This window comes from Eptesicus fuscus, chromosome 2, assembly GCF_027574615.1.
Source record: "Eptesicus fuscus isolate TK198812 chromosome 2, DD_ASM_mEF_20220401, whole genome shotgun sequence".
Classification (NCBI taxonomy): domain Eukaryota; kingdom Metazoa; phylum Chordata; class Mammalia; order Chiroptera; family Vespertilionidae; genus Eptesicus; species Eptesicus fuscus.
In genome coordinates, this window is record NC_072474.1 from 7,275,008 (window position 1) to 7,301,542 (window position 26,535).

General features: G+C 36.6%; 1 protein-coding gene across 1 annotated transcript in view; it reads left to right on the forward strand.

Moving 5' to 3' along the window:
* Positions 1 to 26,535, forward strand: part of MDGA2 (MAM domain containing glycosylphosphatidylinositol anchor 2) — a 1,000,910-nt gene that overhangs the window by 841,910 nt on the left and 132,465 nt on the right. Inside the window, exon 10 of the mRNA XM_054725417.1 lies at positions 24,799 to 24,947. Within this exon, the coding sequence (XP_054581392.1) occupies positions 24,799 to 24,947 (149 nt within the window). The remainder of the gene's footprint in view (positions 1 to 24,798; positions 24,948 to 26,535) is intronic.

Genomic DNA, 26,535 nt, shown 5'->3' on the forward strand with positions numbered 1-26,535 from the left:
GAACAAAGATCTGTGACCACAGCTGCAGACCACAGACATTAAGAATCCAGATATCCCGGCCACAGATTTCGGTGAGTCACAGAGCCCATCCCCCTCCCTGCAGGCTAGCTGCACCATAGAAACTGCTAGACCCACCCCTCAAACAGGGCTGCAGCTTCACTACCAGAATTTGAGCATGGGCGCGCTCTCACACTGGGAATCAGTTCCCCGCAGTGTACAATTATGCAACCAGGCCCCACGCCCACACAGGGCAGCTCTGCTGCTGGAATTTGAGACTGGGCACGCACAGGCACTGGGAATCTGTCCCCTGCAATGTGCAATCATGCCAACAGACCCCACACACATACAGGGTGGCTCTGTTGCCAGAATTTTAGCCTGGGCACACATGCGGACACTGGGAATCTGTTCCCCACAGTGCACAATCACAGGACCAGACCACACACCCACACAGGGCGGCAGTGCCACCTGACATTGATTGTGGGCAAGCGCACAGGGAAGTCTGTTTTCCACAGCACAGGAGTGGACCCCCTGCCAACACAGGGTGGCTGTGTAACCCAGTCCCCCAAGCAGACCAGGGACCCTGATTGTCCACATGAGAGGCAGCACTGAGCACCAGTGACTTGACTCTACTTCTCATCACACGCACCTGGGATCCTTGACTCCCTGTGTATGCACACTAAGAGCCAGTGACTCCATTTCTCTGTGCATGCACACACAGGGACTCTGAATCTTGGTGCAAGGCCTCACCAAGCAACAGAGACTCTGATACTTGATTCTCCGTGTGGACACAGGGGTACTCTGACTCCTGGCATGAGCTAGGGGTCCCTGATTTTTGGCACACACCAGCAGGGTTTCTTTTTCAGCATGGTGCAGGTGGGGTTCCTGATTCTAGGTGCTTGCACGAGGTCACACTGAGTGCCAGTGACTCTTATCCTAGGCAAGCATGGCTCCCACCAAGCCATGGCAGCTACACTCATTAGTGTTGGAGCTCTTCAGTGACAGTTGGGTGGTGCAAAGCACCCACTGCACACGGCCCAGGCCCCAGCAACTCGGCGTTTGAGCCTTCTGGTGATAGTTAGAATGGGGAGACAATGAAACAATCCCCAGAGGAGAGAAAAAGAAGAATCACTAAGAAAGGAAATAAGTGAAATGGAGGCATGCAATGCGACAGAAAAATAATTCAGAGTAATGATCTTATAGTTCATACATTGGATGGATAAGAAAATCAACAACCTATGCAAAAATCAGGAAGGAATAAAAAATGTCCCTTGTGCACTAGAGAAGAATGTACATTCTGGTGGTGAGGATAGCTACAATCAAAAACACCATGGAAGGTTTAAACAGTAGATTTGAAGAAACAGAGGACCAAATTAGTGAGTTAGAAGATAAGGTAGTGAAACAAGCTCAATCTGAACAGCAATTAGAGAAAAAAATTAAAAAGTAGGAGGAGAGCCTAAGGGAGCTTTGGGACAACACAAAATGAAGTAGCATATATATAATAGAGCTGCCAGAAGGACAAGAAGAGCAGCAAGGATTAGAAAATCTATTTGAAGAAATAATGACAGAAAACTTCCCTGACATGGGAACGAAAAATGTTACACAAGTACAGAGAGTCCCAAGCAAGATGAATCCCAAAAGACCCACACCAAGACATGTCATAATTACAATGGCAAATGTTTAACAACAAAGAGAAAATCTTAAAGGCTGCAAGAGAGAGACAGAGATCCCCCAACAGATTATCAAATGATTTCTCAACAGCAACACATCAAGCTAGAAGGGAATGGAAAGAAGTATACAAAGTGATGCAAAGCAAAGGACTGAATCCAAGAGTACTCTATCTAGCAAGACTATCTTTACAATAGCTAAGATTTGGAAACAGCCTAAATGTCCATCAGCAGATGAATGGGTTAGAAAACTGTGGTACATCTACACAATGGAATACTACACTGCTATAAAAAAGAAGGAATTCTTACCATTTGGAACAGCATGGATGGACCTTGAGAGCATTATGCTAAGTGAAATAAGCCAGTCAGTGAAAGATAAATACCACATGATCTCACTCATTTATGGAATATAAAGAACATTATAAACTATTGAACAAAAATAGATAGAGGCAAAGAAGCATCAAACAGACTGCCAAACTACAGGGGGAAGGTAAGGGAGGGTTGGGGGGTAAGAGATCAACTGAAGGGCTTGTATGCATGCATATAAGCATAACCAATAGACACAAGACACTGGGTGGGGGGGGGTTGTGAGGGCAAGTACTGGGGGGTAGGGGAGGCCAGAGGGATGTCAATGGGGGGAAAAAAGGAGACATATGTACTACTATTTGTAATACCTTAAACAATAAATTAAAAAAATCACTAGTCATCACTTTTTTCTTTTGTAAAAGGAAACTGATAAGAGTATTCTCATTCTGCAGGGATTGTGAATAGTACAAAACAGAATGTATGCAAGTTGATTAGCATAGTGCCTGACAAATAGTAAACACTAGCAACAAAAGTGCGTTTCAAAAGTAGGGACATTTTTGGCATCTTAGAACCCAGGTCAGCCTGTTCCAATCTGTAACATCAGCCATCCAACTGCAGAGCCTCACAGAGACAGGCGGTGAGGTGTTCTGAGAAGGTACCCGCCTCAGAGGCTCTACCCCAGGCAGATGGTGCTGCTCAGGGGACCAGAGGAGGGTGTGCCAGTGGGAAAGATTAGACACCCATTCTTTTCCTTTTGTCTAGACAGAACTGGTTTTTCTTGTAGAGTAACCTTTCTCCTAATGCTTTAGACCAGGTGTCCTCAAACTACGGCCCGCGGGCCACATGTGGGAGTTTTTGCCATTTTGTTTTTTTTACTTCAAAATAAGATATGTGCAGTGTGCATAGGAATTTGTTCATAGTTTTTTTTTAAAACTATAGTCAGGCCCTCCAACGGTCTGAGGGACAGAGAACTGGCCCCCTGTTTAAAAAGTTTGAGGACCCCTGCTTTAGACATTGCAATTAGGATATTTTCTGTGACCAGTGAGAACATGGAAAGCAGTCTTACAAAGACATGAACAGAAAGACATCAATACAAAGCGTTTCATGATAATTTCATGATAACTTATCCATCTACACAGACATATTTGTAGTATAAGAAAAGAAAATTTCACACTATCTGAAGGATTTTACAAAACTGAACAAAATCAATTGAACCTCTGAAATTGTAATATTGCATTATCTGTGGGATTTTGTCCTTTGTTACAACACATTCGATTTGAAATTTTCCTATATTAGTATTTTTGTACACAATTTTTCAGTTACATAATTCAGATTTACATAGAATTTCTCCACACTATGCACAACCTCAAGGGAAAAGTATATTGCCTATTCCTTCACTGCCCTTTTGATGGAAGCCAGATAAGAAAAGAAGGATAGGAAAGCAAAGTCACTGGCTTTGGATTACATGGGAGAAGAAGTTTGTAGATTCCCAGGAAAAACAAGGGAACACTTTTGGAGGTTTATCGACCCTAATAAATAGGTAGAAATTTTGGTTATTCCATACATTGGCTCATAAATATTCTTGGATATTTAAGGGGGATCCAGACACTATTTCTGCTTCTTTCTGGTCCATATAAGAATTAGCAATTGATTTTCTAAATTGCTAGATACTTCAGTGATTTGATTCTCCAGCAGTGTTTCTTAGGTGTGGGATGTATAGGATGAGCTGTGTTTAAAATGTTTTTTCTTTATTAATTAAGGTATTACATATGTGTCCTTATTCCTCTGTTGCCCCCCCCCCCCATCCTCCCACCCATGCCCTCACCCCCCTGGTGTCTGAGTCCATTGGTTAGGCTTATATGCATTCACACAAGTCCTTTGGTTGATCTCTCAATCAAAACGACAATGAAGTACCATCTCACACCTGTCAGAATGGCTATCATCAACAAATCAACAAACGACAAGTGCTGGCGAGGATGCAGAGAAAAAGGAACCCTCGTGCACTGCTGGTGGGAATGCAGACTGGTGCAGTCACTGTGGAGAACAGTATGGAGTTTCCTCAAAAAACTAAAAATGGAACTCCCATTTGACCCAGTGATCCCATTTCTAAGAATATATCCTAAAAAGCTAGAAACACCAATCAGAAAGGATATATGCACCCCTATGTTCATAGCAGCACAATTTACCATAGCTAAGATTTGGAAAAAAAAAATTTATCCTTGAAAGTATTACATATGTCCCCTTTTTTCTCCTATTGAGCCCTTATAGTCTGCCCATAGCCCCTGCCCCAGGGTGCAGTCCTCCACCACCCTATTGTCTGTGCACATGGGTTATGCATATATACATACAAGTTCTTTGGTTGATCTCTTAACACCCACCCATCCACCCTGGCCTTCCCACTGAAATTTGACAGTCTGCTCAATGCTTCTATGTCTCTGAATCTATTTTGTTCAACAAATTATTTTATTCATTGGATTCTACATATGAGTGAGATCATGTGATACTGGTGTTTCTCTGACTGGCTTATTTTGCTTACCATAATACTCTCTAGGTCCCTCCATGCTGTCTCAATGGGTCAGAGATCCTTCTTTTTTACTGTTGCATAGTATTCCAGGGTGTAAATGTACCACAGCTTTCTTATCCACTCATCTACTGATGGGCACTTGGACTGTTTCCAGATCTTAGCCATTGTAAATTATATTGCTATGAATATAGGGTGCATACATTCTTTCTGATTGGCATCTCAGGTTTCTTATGATATATTCTAAGAATTGGGATCACTGGGTCAAATGGTATTTCCATGTTTAATTTTTGAGGAAACTCTATACTGTTTTTCATAATGGCTGTTCCGGTCTGCATTCCTACCAGAGATGTACTAGGGTAGCCTTTCTCCACATCCTCACCAGCACTTGTCATTTGTTGATTTGTTGATGACAGCCATCTGACAGGTGTGAGGTGGTACCTCATTGTCATTTTAATGTGCATCTCTCTGATGACCAGTGACTTTGAACATTTTTTCATGTCTCTTGGCCATCTGTATGTCCATTTTGGAGAAGTGTGTATTTAGGTCCTTTGCCTATTTTTTAGTTGGATTGTTTGTCTTCCTTTTGTTAAGTTGTATGAGTTCCCTACATATTTTGGATATTAATCCTTAATCAGATATCTATCATTGCCAAGTATGTTCTCCTATACAGTGAACTCTCTTTTCATTTTGTTGATGGTTTCTTTTCCTATGCAGAAGCTTTTTATTTTGTTGTAGTCTCATTTGTTTATTTTCTCCTTAGTTTCCTTTGCCCTAGGACAGTGGTCGGCAAACTGCGGCTCATGAGCCACATGTGGCTCTTTGGTCCCTTGAGTGTTCTAACGCCACTTCTTCAAAATAGATTTGCCCAGGCCGAAAACCGACTTCTGTGCATGTGCCATGAAGTTTCAGTCACACTGTACATGCACGCCTGCACATGGTATTTTGTGGAAGAGCCACACTCAAGGGGCCAAAGAGCCGCATGTGGCTTGCGAGCCGTGGTTTGCTGACCACTGCCCTAGGAGATGTATCCCCAAACATATTGCTATGAGAGATGTCTGAAATTTTGCTGCCTTGGTTTCTTCTAGGATTTTTATAGTTTCACATCTTACATTTAAATCTTTTATCCATTTTTAATTTATTCTTGTGTATGGTGTAAGTTGATGGTTTGGTTTCATTTATTTATTTTTTTTGCATGTATCTGTCCAATTTTCCCAACACTATTTATTGAAGAAACTGTCTTGACTCTATTGTATGCTCTTGCCTCCTTTGTCAAATATTAATTGAGCATAATGGCTTGGGTTGATTTCTGGATTCTCTGTTTTGTTCCAATGATCTATAAGCCCGTTCCTGTGCCAGTACCAGGCTGTTTTGATTACACTGGCTTCATAGTATAACTTGATATCTGGTATTATGATTCCTCCAACTTTGTTCTTTGTGCTATGGTTATTCAGGATCTTTTTAATTCCATATATATTTTTTAAGTATTTTTTCTAGATTTGTGAAATATGCCTTTTGTAATTTAATATGGGTTGCATTGAATCTATAGATTGCTTTGGGTAGTATGGACATTTTAATGATGTTAATTCTACCAATCCATGAACACAGTATATTCTTCCACTTGTTTATATCTTCCTCTATCTCTTTTTTTAACATCCTGTAGTTTTCTGATTACCTCCTTAAGTTTATGCATAAGTATCTTAATATTTTTGTTGCTGTGGTAAATGGGATTGTTTGTTTAGTTTCTCTTTCCAAGAATTCATTATTGGTGTATAAAAATGTCATCGATTTCTGGTGTTAATTTTGTATCCTGCTACATTGTCAAATTCATTTAGTAAATTTAGTAGATATTTTGGTGGAGTCTTTAGGATTTTCTATGTACAATATGATGTCATCTGTGAATAATGAGAGTTTTACTTCCTCCTTTCCAATTTGGATGCCTTTTACCTCTTCTTCTTGTCTGATCGCTGTGGCTAGGACATCCAGTACTATGTTAAATAAGAGTGGTGAAAGTGGACCTCCCTGTCTTGTTCCTGATCTTAAATGAAAATGCTTTTGATTTTTGTCAATTGAGTGTGATGGTGGCTGTAGGTTTGTCATATATGGCCTTTATTATGTTGAGATATGCTACCTCTATTCCCACTTTGCTGAGAGTTTTTATCAAAAAATTGGTGTTGCATTTTGTCTAATGGTTTTTCTGCGTCTATTGATATCATCATATAATTTTTGTCTTTCAGTTTGTTTATGTGAAACATTTATTGATTGCAAATATTGTACCAGCCTTGAATTCATGGAATAAATCCCACTTGGTCATGGTGTATGATCTTTTAAATATATTGCTGGATCCAATTTGCTAATATTTTGTTGAGGATTTTAGCATCTATATTCATCAGGGATATTGGCCTGTAATTCTCTTTCTTTGTGGTGTCTTTATCTGGTTTTGGAATTAGGAGAAAAAAACCTTGAAAGTGTTCCTTCCTCTTGCATTTTTTGAAATAGTTTGAGGAAGATAGATGGTAATTCTTTGAATATTTAGTAAAACTTTCCTCTGAAGTTGTCTAGAACAGGACTTTTGTTTAATTGGAGTTTTGTGTGTGTGTGTGTGTGTGTGTGTGTGTGAGTGTGTGTGTGTGTGTGTGTGTGTGTGTGTGTGTGTTTGTGTGTGTGTGTTTTACTGCTTCAATTTCCTCAATTGTTATTGGCCTATTCATGTTTTCTGATTCTTCTTGATTCAGTTTTGGAAGATTGTATTTTTTAGGAATTTGTCCATTTCATCCACATTATCTAGCTTGTTGGCATATATTTGCTCATAGTATTTTCTTACAATCCTTTCTATTTCTGTGATGTCAGTTGTTACTTAACTGCTTTTGTTTCTGATTTTAATTATTTGGGTCCTCTCTCTTTTTTTCTTGATTAGCCTGGCTAAAAGTTCATTAATCTTTTATTTTTTCAAAGAGCAGTTCTTGGTTTCATTAATCTTTTGTGTTGTTTTTATAGTCTTTATGTCATTTATTTATGCTCTAATCTTTATTATTTCCTTCCTTCTACTTACTCTGGGCTTTTCTTGTTCTCTTTCTAATTCATTGAATTGTATGGTTAATTTGTAATTAATTTTTCTTGTTTGAGGTAGGACTGTAGTGCTATGAACTTCCCTCTCAGGAATGTTTTTGCTGTTCCCCATAGATTTGGAGTTGTTGTATGTTTGTTTTCATTTCTTTCCAGGATTTTTTTTTTCTTTCTCTCTTGATCTCATTGGTAACCCATTCATTGTTTAATAACATTCCAGTTAGCTTCCATGTGTTTTAATATTTTTGAGTATTTTTACTGAAGTTTATTTCTAATCATTCCATTATGATCTGAGAAGATGCTTGATATGATTTCAATCTTTTTTTACTTGTAAATACTTGGTTTGTGTCCTAACATGTGGTCTATCTTTTAGAATGACATACATGCACTTGAGAAGAATGTATATTCTGCAGCTCTGGAGTGAAATGCTCAATAAATGTCAGTTGAATCTATCTGATCCAATGTGTCATTTAGTGGTTCCGTTTACTTGTTAATTTTTTGTCTCGTAGATCTATACAGTAAAATCAGTAGGGAGTTAAAGTCCTCCACTATGAATGTGTTGCTGTTCATCTCTCCCTTAAAGTCCTCCAGAAGTTTTTTATATATTTAGATGCTCTAAATTGGGTGTATTTATGTTTACCAGGGTTATATCTTCTTGTTGGATTGATCACTTTATTATTATGTAGTGATCTTTATTGTCTCTTGTGATGGCCTTCATTTTGAAGTCTATTTTGTCAGATAAGAGTATTGCTACCCAGCTTTTTTTTTTTTTATTTCCATTTGGGGAATTTTTTTCCATCCTTTCAATTTCATCCTGTATGAGTTTTTAGTTCTGAGGTGAGTCTCTGGTAGATAGCATATATTTGGGTCCTATTTTTCTATCAATTCAGCTACCCAATGTCTCTTGATTGGAGCATTTAAATTTAAGGTTGTTATTGATAGCTACTTATTTATTACCATTTTACTTCTTTATGTTTATGTTTCTCTCTATATATAATTCTTCTTCTCATTACAACAGTCCTTTTAACCTTTTTTGCTGTGCTGGTTTTATGGTGACAAATTCCTTAAGCCTTCTTCTTCTTTTTTGGGGGGGGTCTGGGAAACTCTTTATTTCACCAATAGCCTTATTGGATATAGTAATGCTGGTTTCAGATTCTTGCTTTTCATTACCTGGAATACTTTATGACATTCCCTCTGGCCTATAGTGTTTCTAATAATAAATCAGTTAACAGCCTTATGGAGCTCCTTTGTTGGTCACAAATTGCTTTTCTCTTGCTGCCTTTAAGATTCCCTCTTTGTCTTTATTTTTTTGCATTTAATGATGTGTTCTGGTTGTGGGTCTGTTTGGGTTCTTCTTGCTTGGGACTCTCTGTGTCTCCTGAACATGCTGGACTTTTTCCTTCACCAGGTTAGGGAAGCTTTCTGCCATTATTTCTTCAAACAAGTTCTCTATCCTTTGCTCATTTTCTTCTTATTTTGGTACTCCTATTATGTGAATAATGTTATGTTTCACGTTGTCCCACATCTTCCTTTAGTTGTCCTCCTGTTTTGTGTTTTTTGTTTTTGTTTTTTTAAAATATATTTTATTGATTTTTTACAGAGAGGAAGGGAGAGGGAGAGAGAGAGTTAGAAACATTGATGAGAAAGAAACATTGATCAGCTGCTTCCTGCACACCCCTCCTAGGGATGTGCCCACAACCAAGGTACATGTCCTTGACCGGAATTGAACCTGGGACCCTTCAGTTTGCAGGCGATGCTCTATCCACTGAGCCAAACTGGTTAGGGCTGTCCTCCTCTTTTTAAATTGTTTTTTCTTTTTGGTTCTCTGATTGAGTGATTTTTCTTTTTCTACCCCTCTTCTCATTCACTGATCTGCTCCTTTGTTTCCCCTTACCTTCTGTGTATTTCTTCCCCAATGTTTTATTAGTGTTATGCACATTCTTCATATTTACTGTATCTTTTTTTCATGCTGTTGAGCATCTTTGCCATCATTATTCTGAACTCCATGTCTGATGAATTTCTTATCTCCATTTCATTTAGATCTTTTTCTGGAGAATTCTCTTGTTTTTTCATTTGGGGCTTGTATTTTTGTCTCCACATATTGGCTGCTTGTTTGGTTTTGTTTCTACGTATTATGTAGATCCACTACGCCACCCAATCTCTAGTGCAGAACAAGGTCAGATGCTGTTTCTGATTGCCCCTGAGTACCCTGTTTGGAGCTTTTGGTAATCCATAGATTGTGGCTCCCTCTGCTGTGGTTGGGTGCCTTTGGAAAGGACTGAAATGTGCACCAAGGTCTAGCCCCAGGCCCCAAATTAGATCAGGCAAAGGATCAAAATCTCCAGAGACCCAACTCTTCCTACAGTCTGATTGTATTTAGTTTTTGTAAGCCTTAGGCTATCGACCACAGAGTAGAGTGAGTGGTTTTCCAACAAGGTGGGCAATCACTTCTACCAGCAGGCTGATTGTTATTCTTAGTCTCTTAATGGACCTCAGAAACTCCACAGGATGGGGCAAAGGGTTTTCCAATAGGGTTGGACAACTGCCTTCCCCCAAGCAAACTGCCTGAATAACAAAGGCCATCAGGAAAGAAGTGTCCTGCAAAGTGTAAGGGAATGTCTCAACACAGGAACTGGGGTGTCTGACCCCAGAGCTTCCAATCCTGGCTTCTGCTAATAATTTCATTTTATCTTGACATTCCTGAAAAAATATCCACTGAGGAAGTTAAGGATCAGACTCTTTCAGTTTGAAAGCCAGCTTTATTTGTACATTTAAGTGAGAGGTCTAACTTCTCTTCTTTCTCACAAAATATTAATTTGGATTTTTTTGAGGGATTATCTGCAGGCCAGACAAATCAATTGTCTGTATTTATTATCTTATTGACCTTCAAGATTTGCAACTTAAGCCAAGTAATATTACTTTGCATGTTTGACCTTGCCAACCTCTGTAAAGACTAAAATAAGTTAATATTTTTGGAAGTACTTTGTAAACTTATAAATTCCTGTATAAATTTGAGATATGGCCCAGTGGTTAAGTGTCAACCTATGAGCCAGGACATCATGGTTCAATTCCTGTTCAGGGCACATCCCCAGGCTTTGGGCTTGATCCCTGGTGTGGGGCGTGCTGGAGGCAGCCAATCAACAATTCTCTTTCATCATTGATGTTTCTATTTTTCTCTCTCTCCCTTCCCTCTGAAATCAATAAAAATATAAAAATTTGAGATACAGTTTTCATCTCTTACGATTTTTCTAACTCGATGAGTCTATGGTTGCAGTGGTAAATTAAATAGAATAACTTTTAAACAGCAACACTAGACATGTAATTTTTGTGTGGGTCTCAAATAATAGATAAGGTATTGGTGAGCAAAGGCCCATAGGCAAGAACTGTGGAATACAAAGAGGTAATTGAAGTATAGAATTAAACAGCTGCCTTTATTTTTCTCTTAATACAAGTATTCCTTCCACCATTAGTCAACCATCTGTATTCCAGGAGGAGCTCTCTAGATTAGTTTTCTTTAGAACATGTAGTTTTTATACACATCAACTTACTTAGATATTTCTAAGTATAATATCAGTGGATTTATAGCTTTTATTCACAAGCTTTCTCTAAACCCTTAACAATTTATTATTTGCATGCCCAATGTGAAAGCTAATTGTTTCATCAAGTCCAAGGTATCTTTGAAAATTATTGGACCAGATCATAATCTAAGCCTAGTTTGGAAACACACACACACACACACACACACACACACACACACAACATCCATGTTTTGCATTACTTTTAGCAAAGTACGTTCAGGATTTTTAGACTAAAAGGGCTATTCATTTAAGTTGAAATGTTATAAGGTAAATGTATGTGTTTATTTTATATTACCCAGGGCAACTATAGCTATTTGGTGTGTAAACAATACAAACTTTGTATAAATATTTTGTTTTCTAGGTGGATGCCTATAAGGGTCAGAGGTGACTCAATTTTATTGGAATGTTGTTTCATTAAAGTTTAAAATGGGAGCTCATTTAAATTTGTCTAGCTTAATTTTAAAATTGCTTCAATTTCTTATGCTTCTGAACAATAAAAATGAAATCAACTATGGAACTATTCATAAAAAGTTTATTATTTTACTTTCTTTATTTTTAATTGTTTTGTAGGAAAGGGCACAGTAGGTAATTAATGATTATTAAATACTATTTATCCAATGCTATAATAGGTTTTGTAATAAAGACTAATTATATAGAGGGTGGAGCAAAAGTAGGTTTACAATTATAAGTACACAAAACACAGAGGTTATTCTTGTAATATTATTTATTTATTATTATATTTATTTTCCATGTGAACTATAAACCTACTTTTGCCCCAACCTGTATTTTTATCCATTTGAATTTCCAGAGATATCTTTTAAACTCAGCTAACTTCGTGAAATAATTGTATTTTTGAGAACAACAACAAAAACTAATTGAAAGTGTCCTTACCAGTAACAAAATAAATATATTATTATTATTTACTGATTAAACTATAATTATTAATTATCTTTATGACATAAATCTACTCAAATGAAATAACTCTTTTAAGAAGTGTTTTAAATTGGGAGAGAATTTTAACATGGGAAACATCACATTAGTTTTCAACTGATGTGGATATGTATAGCTTGAACAGTTAGACGTTTGGTCAAACCCTTTTATTGCAATAAATAATAACTAAGCCATATTACTTCTGAAAGCCTATTTGGTTGCTCACCTACTTCAATCTGAGTGACTTGTCTACTAATAAGTAATGACAGGATTTTTGGTAAATTAGTCTTTACATTTTATCATCATTTTCATATCTTCTGCCTCTCAGCAAATAGGCCTGGATGCTATCTTCCTGAGCCTTAATTTAATGATCTTCAACTTCCTAGAAATTAAGGAAAAGGCTAAATTATTAATACATGAAGATGATTCTTAAGAATTTATATAATTCGATCTTGGTGTTCATTCCATATTTCAAATATTAAAATAAAATTATTTTAACTTTGGCAATGTGAATTCATTATTGTTGAATAATTTCACAAGTAGATATTTCTAAGAAAAAATTCTTCTAAATATCTAATCATTTAAGAAGTAGCTGTAAAGGAAAATTGAATTATAATAGGATAATATATTTAAATGAATGTTAGTTATTGAGGCAAACTATTAAAAGGCTAAGTTATAAGTTTTCAAGCCAGTCTAATAATAAGTATATTATTTCAATGTTTTTTTGTTAATTAGGAAATAATATTGCTACCTCTTTACTTAATTACTATTGTGCTTCATGCTAACACATTTTAATAAAGAATGTGATTTGTAGGAAGCCATTTCATAAATATATCATAAGAATCCTATATGGTATTTTCTCCAAGTGCAAATAAAATTATAAGATTATCTTAGTAATCCTGATCAATTTCATATACATGAGGATCAAGCAAGAAATTTTTATGATTAATAATTTAGATGTGTCAACTCAAGTAATTAATATATACTAATAAACATATTATTCCATTTTGCTATATATAATGTTTTTCTTATTCCAATAATATTTTGATGCTTTATTGATTATTTAGCAATTTTTGTTTATTTACATAAAATTTTAGGGGAAATTTATGTAAAGGTTTTTATTGACATGTCTTCAACTAAACATGACATTATATTTAGCCTAAAAAAATAAGACTCTAAAAATAAACTAACAGGAATTGGGTTAAAATATTTTTCTTCATTTCAACTGGAAAATGATGAATAATTTCAAGGTTCTACTAAAATTGATGATACATATTTTGAATATTCTGTTCTGGGGAGATAGTTTCATTAATTGCAGTATATTAATGTTCTGCTAGAAGAAAGAATAATTTAACAAAGAAAGAATAGCTATGCTTTAGGTACCCAAAAAAGGGATAAGAGTTGAAAAACAAAGAAATCACACAGCAAAGCATTTCTGTTTAAGGGGTCAAGATTTGTGAGGATACCACTAGAGTTTTAGGAAATTTCAGCCTTTGTCACACTGAGTCATCAGAATGCAGGCAGGAAAACACAACCAGGAGGAAAGCTCCCTGATTCATTTATTAAACAAACATGAGCTAGAAATCTTTTGTTGGTGTGCAGTGAGAGGAGTGAAATTAGACATTGCTAGAATAAACTAATAGTTACAAACAATAGACAATCTAAAAGATAGATCAGCAAATGCAAGAGAGAAGCTATTTCATAAGTAATTCACCCCTTCCCTCTGGCAAGCACCGTACTGTTGTCGGCATTCATAAGTTTCAGTTTTATATCCCACATATGAGTGAAATCATATGGTTCTAGCTTTTTCTGACCGACTTATTTCACTTAGCATAACATTCTCAAGGTCCATCCATGTTGTAAATAGCAGTATTCATCTTTTCTTATGCTGTGTAGTATTCCATTGTGTATATGTACCACATCTTCTTTATCCAATCCTTTATCACAGGATACTTTGGTTGCTTCCATGTATTGGCCACCACAAATAATGCTGCAATGAACATAGGGGTGCATATATCTTTGCAAAGACATGATTTCAAGTTTTCCCAGGAGAGGGATTACTGGGATGTGTGGTAGCTCTACTCTTAATTATTTGAGAAGTGATCAGACTGCTTTACATAGCGATTGTATCAGCAGGAAGAAGAGAGAGACCTGAGCATAAAGAAAAATGAAAGCTTTCCTTTCAGAAAGGAATTTAGCCATAAATCCCATAAAGCTTGTTCCCAGTTTCTATTTTGGCATTTCCTTCATAAAAAAAAAAAATGCCTAATACACTGCTAGTGGGAATGTAGACTGGTGCAGCCACTATGGAAAACAGTATACTGTTTCCTCAAAAAATTAAAAACGGTACCACCATTTAACCCAGTGACCCTACTTCCATGAATATATCCTAAGAGACCCAAAACACTAATCTGAAAGAAAGTATGCACACCTATGTTCATAGCAGCATAATTTATAATAGCTAAGATCTGGAAACAGCTCAAGTGCCCATCAGCAGATGAGTGGATAAGAAAGCTGTGGTACATCTACACAATGGAATACTATGCAGCAGTGAAAAAGAAGGATATCTTACCTGTTGAGATAGTATGGAGGGACCTGGAGAGTATTATGCTAAGTGAAATAAACCAGTCAGAGAAACACAAGTATCACATCATCTCACTCATATTTGGAATCTAATGAACAAAATAAACTGACAAACAAAATAGATTCAGAGACATAGAAGCATGGAACAGACTGACAAATGTCAGAAGGAGGACAGGGTTGAGGTGAGTAGGGAGAGATTAACCAAAGAACTTATGTGCATATGTTCATAACCCATGGACCCAGATCATAATGTGGTGAAGGTCTACAGGGGGGCAGGTGTGGAGTGGAGGGGGTCAATGGGGAAAAAAAGAGGACATATATAATACTTTCAACAATAAAGTTAATTTTTTAAGTTAACTTTTAAAAAATGCTTTACACATGGTATTAGGAATTTATCAGTTCATAAATTAAATTAATGAACATATATTTGTTGAAAATATTCTTTTATTGAATAAATTTTGTTTAAATGATGCTAAAATTTATTTTTTAAAGTTATTCAGATGTGAAATAAGAGGACTAACTTAATACAGATTACTTTTAAAAATGTCATTTTGGGGGAGTGAGAAAACTATTTCGTTTGCAGTTTTATTTTGAGAAAGGCATAACCTATGACAGAAACCATAATGTGACCAAAGTAACTACACTATACTTGGGCAAGTTGAAAAGCTATCTATAGAGATCCCAATGATTTGTAGAGACTGACAATATTGTCAATATTTTTTATTATTTAACCAATCAATAAACTTGCTCTCCAGGGCTGTGAATTCTAAGGAAAGTCTTGAGTACTAAAGTGTAGTCACTGGGCAATCTGCTTCAGTATAGTTTTCACAGTCCTGACTCCAGCAGAAAGAAATGGATCCACATCAGGGATGAATAAAAGCAGTTATGTTACTATATATATATATAAAAGCCTAAGTGACCATCGCAACCGAAACGACAACCGAACAGGCTGCATGGGGCAACCAGGCCGGCAGGAGGGTTAGTGAGGGGTGACCAAATGACCGAGCAGCAGGCTGCATGGGGCAACCAGGCGGCAGGGGGGTTAGTGAGGGGCAACCAAACAACCAAACAGCAGGCTGCATGGGGTGGGAGGGGGCAGTGAGGGGCGACCAGGCTTGGCAGGGGGAGGCAATAAGGGGTGACCAGGCCAGCGGAGGGGGGGCAGTTGGGGGTGACCAGGCCAGCAGGGGGGGCAGTTAGGGGCAATCAAGCAGGCAGGGAGGTGAGCAGTTAAGAGCCAGTGGTCCCAGATTGTGAGAGGGATATCCCCCGAGGAGTCCCGGATTGGAGAGGGTGCAGGCTAGGCTGAGGGACACCCCACTCCCATGCACGAATTTCATGCACCGGACCTCTAGTTTTAAAATAATGTCACAATAATGGCTAGTCATTTAAAAATATATTAGCTGTCTCGAAATGGGAAAAGAACATTTAGATAACCACTTCTCCATCTCATATACAGAGGCATTTAACCTAAAGGATTCAGTTGGGTTCTAAGTTGTTACAAGTCTTGCATCTTTTTTTTTTTTTTTATAAACTCTAAACCAGTGATGGTGAACCTATGACACGCGTGTCAGCACTGACATGCGGAGCCATTTCTGATGACACACGGCCGCTGAGGTGGCCGCATGCCAAGGATGAAACATTTGCTGCTCCTGAGGATGAAACATTTGCGAAATAATGTGTTTTCCTCAAAGTGACACACTACCCGAGTTATGCTCAGTTTTTTGGCGAAGTTTGACACGCCAAGCTCAAAAGGTTGCCCATCACTGCTCTAAACAATCATTAACTGAGAGATGTTGTTACTGATTTCACAGCTGCATAATTTAGTTGTTCTGCTTTTGTTTTCTGCACACATGTTGACAAGTTATTCCTGTTGAACAAACTCTTGATAACATTCAGTTTTATTGCTGCTATGACATTCATCTTAACTCTAGGACAAATTGTTCTTTATCAGGTGCAATAGTTTCTTCTGTTAAGTATAACTTACATGTTTTCCCTCTTTTTCATTTCTTTTTAATATTAGCTTACTACCTTTCCATTCAAATGAGAATAGGCAGAAGTCAACAATTCAGTAATAATTCCTTTATTACTCTTAATGAGATAAGAACTAATTTTAAATATCACATAACTAAATACCAAATATAATTAATACATACATACATTGATTCTTTTAAAAAAGTTTCCTTTGACTTCAAAAAATTAAACCTTTTGTCCTCGAAGTATTCTTTATGCCTCGCTTTCATAACATTCTAAATGGCTTTAAATCAAAACAATAAGCTTTCAGAAGAATAGGAAGCAAGAGGTAATGTAATTCTTCACTCCTTTTCCAGGATGAGATGCATACAGTTCTTTTCCACCTTATTTTTTTTAAATAAATCTTTATTGTTCAGATTATTACAGGTGTTCCTCTTTTTTCCCCCATAGCTCTCCTCCACCTGATTCCCCACCCCACCCCATGCCCTTACCCCCACCCCCGCCACTGTCTTCATCCATAGGTGTAAGATTTTTGTCCAATCCCTTCCTGCACCCCTCAAACCCCTTCTCCCTGAGAACTGTCTGTCCACTCCCTTTCTATGCCCCTGATTCTATTATATTCATCAGTCCATTCTGTTCATCAGATTTTTTATTCACTTGATTTTTAGATTCACTTGTTGATCGATATGTATTTGTTGTCATTTTGTTGTTCATAATTTTTATCTTTACCTTTTTCTTCTTCTTCCTCTTCTTAAAGAATACCCTTCAGCATTTCATATAATCCTGGTTTGGTGGTGATGAATTCCTTTAGCTTTTTCTTGTCTGTGAAGCTCTTTGTCTGACCTTCAATTCTGAATGATAGCTTTGCTGGGTAGAGTAATCTTGGTTGTAGGTTCTTGCTATTCATCACTTTTCATATTTCTTGCCACTCCCTTCAGACCTGCATAGTTTCTGTTGAGAAATCAGCTGACAGTCATATGAGTACTCCCTTGTAAGTAACTAACTGTTTTTCTCTTGCTGCTTTCAAGATTCTCTTTTTGTCTTTTGCCCTTAGCATTTTAATTATGATGTGTCTTGGTGTGGACCTCTTTGAATTCCTCTTGTTTGGGGTTCTCTGCGTTAGCTCTAGTGCCCATTCAGTCTCTGCAGATGGAAAAGTTAGGAATCTACCTACTTTGTCCACTGAGGAGCAGTGCTAATTACCTGTTTTTATGCAATGATTTTTAAATTTATCCATCTTTCTTTATTTCCAAAATCATGCCTTTTATTTTAAAGATAGTATCTTCTTATTGGCTTCCAGCCATTAGTTTTTTAACTTATCTAATCTTTTCTACTCTTACTCACCAGATATAGTTGTAAAATACAAAGTGGATTTATATCATATTGCTGATTTAAAACTCATAAAAATACCAATTTCTGTAGAACCATTTCTTTCATTTTTAGTATTATTCAAGATTCATTAATTTCTAGAAAAGGTAATTATGGTTCCAACAATTGCTGTTCTCACTTCGGTCCAATGAAGGAATGAGAGAGCTACATAGATTTGTATGTATATTATCCTACCTAATAAAAGAGTAATATGCAAATTAACCATCACTCCACTACACCACAAGCCACGCCCACCAGCCAATCAGGAGAGAGTATGCAAATTAACCCAACCAGGATGGCTGTGGCCACGGAGGGAGCAGGAGGATTGGGTTTCCTGGCAATGGAGGAAGCCAAGCTTTCTGCACATGCTGGCCTGCCTTGGCCTCCACTCAAGGCTACAAAGTTTCAAATATACAAGATAAATAAATCCCAACAAAAATGGCGGCAGCCACGGAGCTGGAGAGAGCAGGAGGCTTGAGTTGCCCCTGGCAATGGAGGAAGCCAAGCTTCTGCAGCCCTGGCCTGCCTTGGGCTCTGCTCAAGGCTACAAAGTTTCAATTATAGAAGATAAATAAATCCCAGATACCAGGGCCTCCGCTTGGGTTGCCAGGGGGCATAGCCAGCCTGCAAACCACCACAGGCCCCTTGCCCAGGCTGTCTCACACCTCAAGGGAACCCCCACCCTGATCCAGGACACCCTTCAGGGCAAACCAGCCAGTCCCCACCCGTGCAACAGGCCTCTATCCTATCTAATAAAAGAGTAATATGCAAATTGACTGTCACTCCAACACACAAGATGGATGCCCCCATGTGGTCAAAGATGGCTGCCCCCATGTGGACACAAATGGCCGCCACAAGATGGCCAGTATGGGAGGGCTGTTGGGAGGGACCAGGCTGGCATAGGAGGGTAGTTGGGGGCAACTGGGCCTGCAGGGAAGGGCAGTTGGGGGGGACCCAGGTCTACAGGGGAGAGCAGTTGGGGGGACTCAGGCTTGCAGGGGAGGGAAGTTAGGGGTGACCAGGCCTGCAGGGGAGGGCAGTTAGGGGCAAACAGGCTGGCAGGGAAGCAGTTAGGCATCAATCAGGCTGGCGTGGGAGTGGTTAGGGGGTGATCAGTCTGGCAGGCAGAATCGGTTAGGGGCAATCAGGAAGGCATGCAGGCGAGCAGTTGGGAGCCAGCAGTCCTGGATTGTGAGAGGGATGTCCGACTTCCCATTTAGGCCAGATCCTACCGGGATTGGGCCTAACCAGGCAGTCGGACATCCCTCAAGGGGTCCCAAATTGGAGAGGGTGCAGGCTGGGCTGAGGGACACACGCCCCCATGTATGAATTTTATGCACCAGGCCTCTAGTATCTAATAGATTGTAATGACTAATTCATTGCCTTAGTCTATGTGTCTAAACCCAATATGATTCTGACTCCTAAAGCACTTGACTAGTGTTGGTTAGTTTCTATTGAAAATGCATACAGAGTTCTGATTCATATGATTTTTAGAAGTCTTTTTTTTCTTAAATCAGCACATCATCAGTGTTTCATATGCCATGAATTTCTGTAGCTATTTTCTTTATACCAATGAATACAACTTTGAAAAGTTTTAAATTGTTATATTATGCTTGATATTTTACAACTGTGTTTTTTAATTTTTTCATTGTTACCATTTTTAATATTGACTTATTTTTCACTTAATTCTTTGATGTCAATGAGTTATTTCACACTGGGAAATATAAGTCAGTATGTTCACTATAAATTTTTTTCTTCCAGTGAAGTGAGCATTGGTCAAAATAATTTGAGAATAATGCAACTGTAGGGTATATTTAATAATATAAAATGTATTATATCTAACAAGACACTTCATAAATTAGCACTGACCTGACTTCCTATCTTATTTAAATACATGCATTGTGTCAGCCATTGTAGTAGGAGTTGATAAGAACATTTCTGTGCTTCAATAGGGCACCATTTGGTAGGAAAGATGGGTACAACATGTTATAGCCATACCAGATCCTGTGGTAGTTCTAAAATATTGTCCATCATATATTCATTTTCTCCATCTAAGGCCATACCTTACTTTCCTTCTCTTAGTCTTCCATGAGCCAACCTTATCCGTGTGAGGAATTTCTTCTCTTTTAAGATCAATATAGATGTTGTTAGATGTGTCCCCTGTGAAGCCTACCTTTTTCTCAACAGATAATATTATTCTTTTATAGAAGGTTCCATAGTGTGTGTGTTCGTGTGTGTGTGTGTGTGTGTGTGTGTGTGTGTGTGTCGTGTGTTTTAACATTTTATACATTTTATATTATATTCCTTTTTCTCTTTTTTTTTTTATTAATCCTCACCTAAGGATATTTTCCCATTGATTTTCAGAGAGTGGAAGTTGGGGGGTTGCAGGGGAGGAGGAGAAAGGGAGGAGAGAGACAGAGAAACAATTTGAGGGAGACACATAGATGAGTTGCCTCTTGTACATACCTTGACTTGGGCTGGGGATTGAACCTGCACCCAGGTACATGCCCTTCACAGGGAATTTGAACCCATGACTCTTTGGTGCCTGGGCCATTGCTCTAACCACTGAGTCATGCCTGCCAAGGCAATTGTATTTCTTTAATTGTTTCATGCATACTTATTTATAAATTCCATTTTATGGTTCCATTATCTGTAGTCTAATCCTGCTGTTGATTGTCCTTCTTAGTCACACATTTTCTTGTGTGCTATTGATGTTGTATTTTTAACTCATAATCATTGAGGTTTTAGTTGAAGAAATCTCTGCAGTCTCAGTTGAAAGCATGTTCTTTAAGAACAACTTAATATTGGATCTACCAAAGGACTCCAGTGGTATCACTAGCCAAGGATGATTTTTTTCTTAAGGTAGTATTTTTGTCATCTTCCTATGCTGGTGAAGGGCAGCTTTATTCTAGGATACCCTATGACTGAGATTGCTGTTTTTACTGATCTTGATTGAATGTGGTAACCTAATTTCTAACTTTTCATCTTAGATTGGCCCATTAACCTCATCCCTTATGGGTCTAAAATTCAGCTCCCAAGGGTACAAAGCAACACTTCTTTTCTCCCTAAGCTTTTTTTTCATTGCTTGGTCTTCAGGTCTTTGTTTTTTGATCCCTGAGGAATAATTCTCTCTCTCCTATAAACTGATGTATGCACCTAAAAAAATAGTTTTGTTATATTTTAAGCTAGCATTTTTATACCAGGAGAGTGACATGTCATAGCTTCTTATCTTTTACTTTGAGCTTTACCCATAAAAGCATTTTTGAAATCTTAATTTAATTACTTTTCGAGAGCTATTTGCAAAATAGAATAAATGTACTTTTGCACAAATTCTATATAAAACTTTGAATGACAATTTTCCCTATGTATATTTTAAGAATATTTTAAAATCTATCATCTTTATATAATCATACATAATACATATAAAATTTTTTGGCTAGTTTAGGTAATGAATGTAATTCTAGGTCAGTTAGCCTAAAAACATTTAAAGTAGAACAATGTTGATTAAAAATAACATGAATATAAAAGAGAAATAATATTTCCTTGACCTGCTTGCTGGAAGGTCAAAAAGAAAAACATAGGCTTGGAGGATCAAAAAGAAAAATAAATATTACAAATTATTTCCCTGTTTAACCAGCAGGTATCATGTCTGGTTGTAAGAGTCTAGGATTATTATAAAGATATTTTCTTAGTACTACTTTGTGCTTCCTACAAAATGAATGTAAAAACATTTAATATGACTGTCTGTAAAACCAGAGAATAAATTTATGTGCATGTGCGATTTTTTTATTTTAAAACCTGAATGGATATTTCTCCAAATTGAATGGGTATTTTTAATAAAACCCCCTAGTTTTTTATTTAGACTACTACTAAATGCACCTCTTTAAGAACATCTTGAGAAATTTGGTCTCAAATACAAGTTGTCAACAATATTTTGGTATTCGCTTCTCCATTCAGGATATTATTTTTCTTTCATCTGGATTTTGCTCGTAATCTTGTAAACATGAATTTGTCCTATCATTTATTAAGTGAAAATATCATAAAAGATAACAGGAGTATTAAAATGAATGTGATGGCTTTTTTCTAGAGACCTCCTTCTTTGCAAGATTCTTTGTATGAAGTTGATAATTGTTTTTCAACTCAACTGAATAGATATTTATAGAACATTTTTAATGCACACAATGTTGATATAGAAGACTTTTCAAATTGTTACTAAAATTCATATATTTAATTCAATTTATTTAATTTTACTAGTTAACTTGTCAAAAATTAAATTTATTTCATTTCACATTATGTTTTTCCTGGTAATCCTCTCCAGGATAACAGAGACCATCACTTCCATTCTTAGTGTTCAAAATTTATTCTTTGTCTGTGATAAATTTTTATGAATCAATCTTTTTGTAACTGATAACTGACAAATAATGAAGAAATATAAAAAACTAGGTAAGAAAAGTTTCTGAACACAGGAATATAGGAGGAAAAACCCAGGAGGGCATTTAATATTTAATGTAATAAAATAAAACAGGACAAATGTGGAATGAGGGATGATAAGTGTACAACTTATTAACTCATCATCCATTAATAATTACAAAGCTATTTGAAAAGTATGAGAAAATGTAAGTAATTTCTTTGCAGACAGAGGTCAGACCTCCTCATTTATTGTATCCTTGATGCTTAGTATACAACTTGGCATTTAAAAGGCTCGCACTAAATATTGTTTATTTATTAAATAAATGCAGGATTAGTAAAAAAAAATTAGAATGTAGGAAAAATCTACATTTCAGAACATCGGTAATTTGGACCTATAATTCCAAATTCCAAATGGTTTGTGCACAGTTCATTATAAAAATACACACATACACACACAAAAGTAACAACACAGAGATATTTTATACATATTATATATGCTATATGCACTTTGCATATTCTTTAAATAAAAACTTTATTATTGACCAAAGTTCTTGTGTTATTGTTGAGTTCTGTTTGGATAATTTTGAATTTATTGACTAAAAACAATGAAAATATAAACAAGATTTTTTTTAATTTCCACTGATTTTTTTTACAGGGTTGGTCATTCAGTGCTGATATACTTCTTTTGGCTTCTTGGGTGCCACATTTTAAAATTTTTCTTTTATTCACTGGTTGTTCCATCTCAGGCCTTTGTGGGTGTTATGTGCCCTCACATTTCTTTTCTTCATTTTTTTTTAAGGGGAAACCTGCTCTCTTTCTCTCTCTCTCTCTCTCTCTCTCTCTCTCTCTCCCTCTATCTATCTATCTATCTATCTATCTATCTATCTATCTATCATCTATATCCCTTCCTATCTGTAAAAAATCAATAATATATATATTATTGATTTTTTACAGATAGGAAGGGAGAGGGATAGAGAGTTAGAAACATCGATGAGAGAGAAACATCGATCAGCTGCCTCCTGCGCACCCCCTACTGGGGATGTGCCCGCAACCAAGGTACATGCCCTTTACCGGAATCGAACCTGGGACCCTTCAGTCTGCAGGCTGACGCTCTATTCACTGAGCCAAATGGGTCAAGGCTGACCCCACATTTCTTAACCTTGGATTGCTCCAGTGATCAGACTTGGTTTTCTTCTCTGTCTTCTCACACTGTCTTGATGATGTTGAGTCTCAGGCCTTTAAATTTTATATATATATATATATATATATATATATATATATATATACACACACACACACACACACACACACACACACACATACATATATATAATATGCCTATGGTTAGCAAGATATATCTCCAATCCTGGTTTTTCCTGAATTCTAGACTAGTATATTCCACTTAAAGTCTGCATTTAGATCATTCAAATTTTTCAAAATTAACTCCCTGATTTTTGTCCTGGCTGGTGTGGGTCAGTTGTTTGGAGCATCGTCCCATACATTGGAAGGTAGAAGGTTTGATTCCTGGTCACATATCTGGATTTCAGGTTTGATCTCTTGATCAGGGAGCATACTGGAGTTGACCGATCTATGATTCTCTCTCGCTCTTTCTCCTTCTCTCTTTTCCCCCCTTCCCTCTCCCTAAATATTAGTGAACATGTTCTCGAATTTGCATGAATTTCTAAATATATTTTTCTATATCAAAGATAAAATTACTCTATATATAACTTTCTAATTATTTACAAATCTTGGAAATTAATTTATGCATATTCTACTATGACAGCAGACATATTAAAATGATGTATTTTGAAGTGAGGATTAAAAAAATTACCGTATTTTTCGGTGTATAAGACGACTTTTTAACCCAGGAAAATCTTCTATACGCCCAGTCATTTTATACGCCAGAAAATACAGTAATAACTCCCTGATTTTCTCCTCCCCCCAAATTTGTCCCTCACAAAGCTTTTTATCTCAGTTGATGGAAATTTTAATCTTCCAGGTTTTAGGACAAAACTTGTAATCATCCTTGATTCTTCTTTCCCTCTGAGACTGCTCATCCAATCAACCAGAAAATCTTCTGGCATCTATACTCAAAATTCTCCAAAGGACTTGTATGCATGCATATAAGCCTAACCAATGGACACAGACAACAGGGTGGTGAGGGCATGAGTGGGGGGATGGAGAGGTTATGGGGGATAAGGACACATATGTAATACTTTAATCAATAAAGAAATGTAAAAAAAATTCTCCAGAAAATTGATTAGATTTTAATAATAAGACTTTTCAGATACAAGAGTTACATATAGAACTCCTAGCAGAATGTGGTAAAAGGGACAAAAAGAATAAGTATGTTTAATTGGAATATGTCATCACTTAAATGTATTCCTTCTGTTTTCAGGAAAGGCCTATGCTCCAGAATTCTATTACGATACCTACAATCCTGTGTGGCAAAACAGACACCGTGTTTATTCCTATAGTCTACAGTGGACACAAATGAATCCTGATGCAGTGGATCGGATTGTGGCATACCGGCTGGGTATTAGGCAGGTGAGAAATTTAACTGGTGGCTTTTTTTTTCTTTTCTTTGTGAAGACATTGTTACTATGGTTAGCTGCCATAAGTTTTAATTATTTTGCATGAATTTCTAAATAGATTTCCCTATATAAAAGATAAAATTACTCTACACATAACAGTTTCAAATTATTTACAAATCTTGGAAATTAATTTATGCATATTCTACTATGATAGCAGACATATTAAAGTGACATCTTTTGAGCCTTCATATCCTTCATCACTAGATATGTTAGAGAAATGACATGCTATAATAGCTATGAAATAAACATGCAAGGTGTTCTATCACTTACTTATACTGTATAGTTCTTTGTATTATTTTGTAAGGAGCTAGAAAACTTACATTTTATACTCAATGTAAGTGATAGATGACAAATAATGAAAGAAATATAAACATCAAGTATGATTGATTTCCTCAGTAGCCGAAGATTATAGCTTATGAGAAAATACTACATTTTTTCAAATGTACCGCTGTTAAATTCAGTTATTCTTTGTTGGTATAAATATTTTTGAAATTTAAATGTAGGTCTTTACAATGTTTTCTGTTTAGTGTATTATGTGGGGTTACTTTTAGCACAGCAAAACATTTTTGAAGATTTATCTATTAGCTGTACCTCACAACTTTGCATTATCCATAGATTTATAAGGTATGTTTTCTACTTTATTACGGAAATAACAAAATAGCATTTTGAGTTTGGACAGTAGAAAGGAAAAATATTGTTTGGAGAAAAACTGATTAACCATCAGTAATCAACTCAGGTATACTGTCATAAAAGCAATGTTTTTTTCTGTCTGTTTCACAGTTATAATAAAAGACAGTATAAAATATGTACTTTGTTCCAATTAGGCAACATATTATGTTGAGTATTTTTATTCTACATATCTGATAATCAAAAACTATATATTTTCCTGATGAATACATCTGTCATTTGATCATCACTGCTTCCTTGTCTCAGTATTCCCAGGTCACTGATAGCAGAGAGCAGTGGGTCTTCAGAAACTTTCTGTTAGTCCTCATTTACTTCAGCCCCTACGTAAATATGAGTAAATTCCAAATCCATATCAAAAGTGTTTTAATTTATTGATAATTTTCCTTGATAGAGAAGATGATAGAGTTATAATTTCATCGTTAGTTTATCACTTTCTTCCTCACTTACATTTATTGGAATATCTGGTAACTGCCCATGGCACCCTGTATGCTGAAGGGCTCCTATTGTAATTCTTCATAATTTACACAATTGTGCATCGATCCCTTCCTTTAACATCTCTCAAAGCCTTTGCTCCCAATGTCTCCGTTGTGTATGCCAGTTAATTACTCTGTAATTCAATTTTAACGGAAAAGTAGTTACCATTGGAGTTTCCCCATCAAATAGACAGATATTAGCAGAATTAGACTTCTCCAAAGAGGAATCAAACTAATTAAATCTCTTTCTTCTCATCCATATCTTGTATTCATTATTAATAAACTACCTTCTGTAATGTATGCTGCTAGTATTTCTATATTATCTTTAAAAAATTAGATTCCTTTTTTCTAAGGTATGTACATTTAGATATCAACATTATT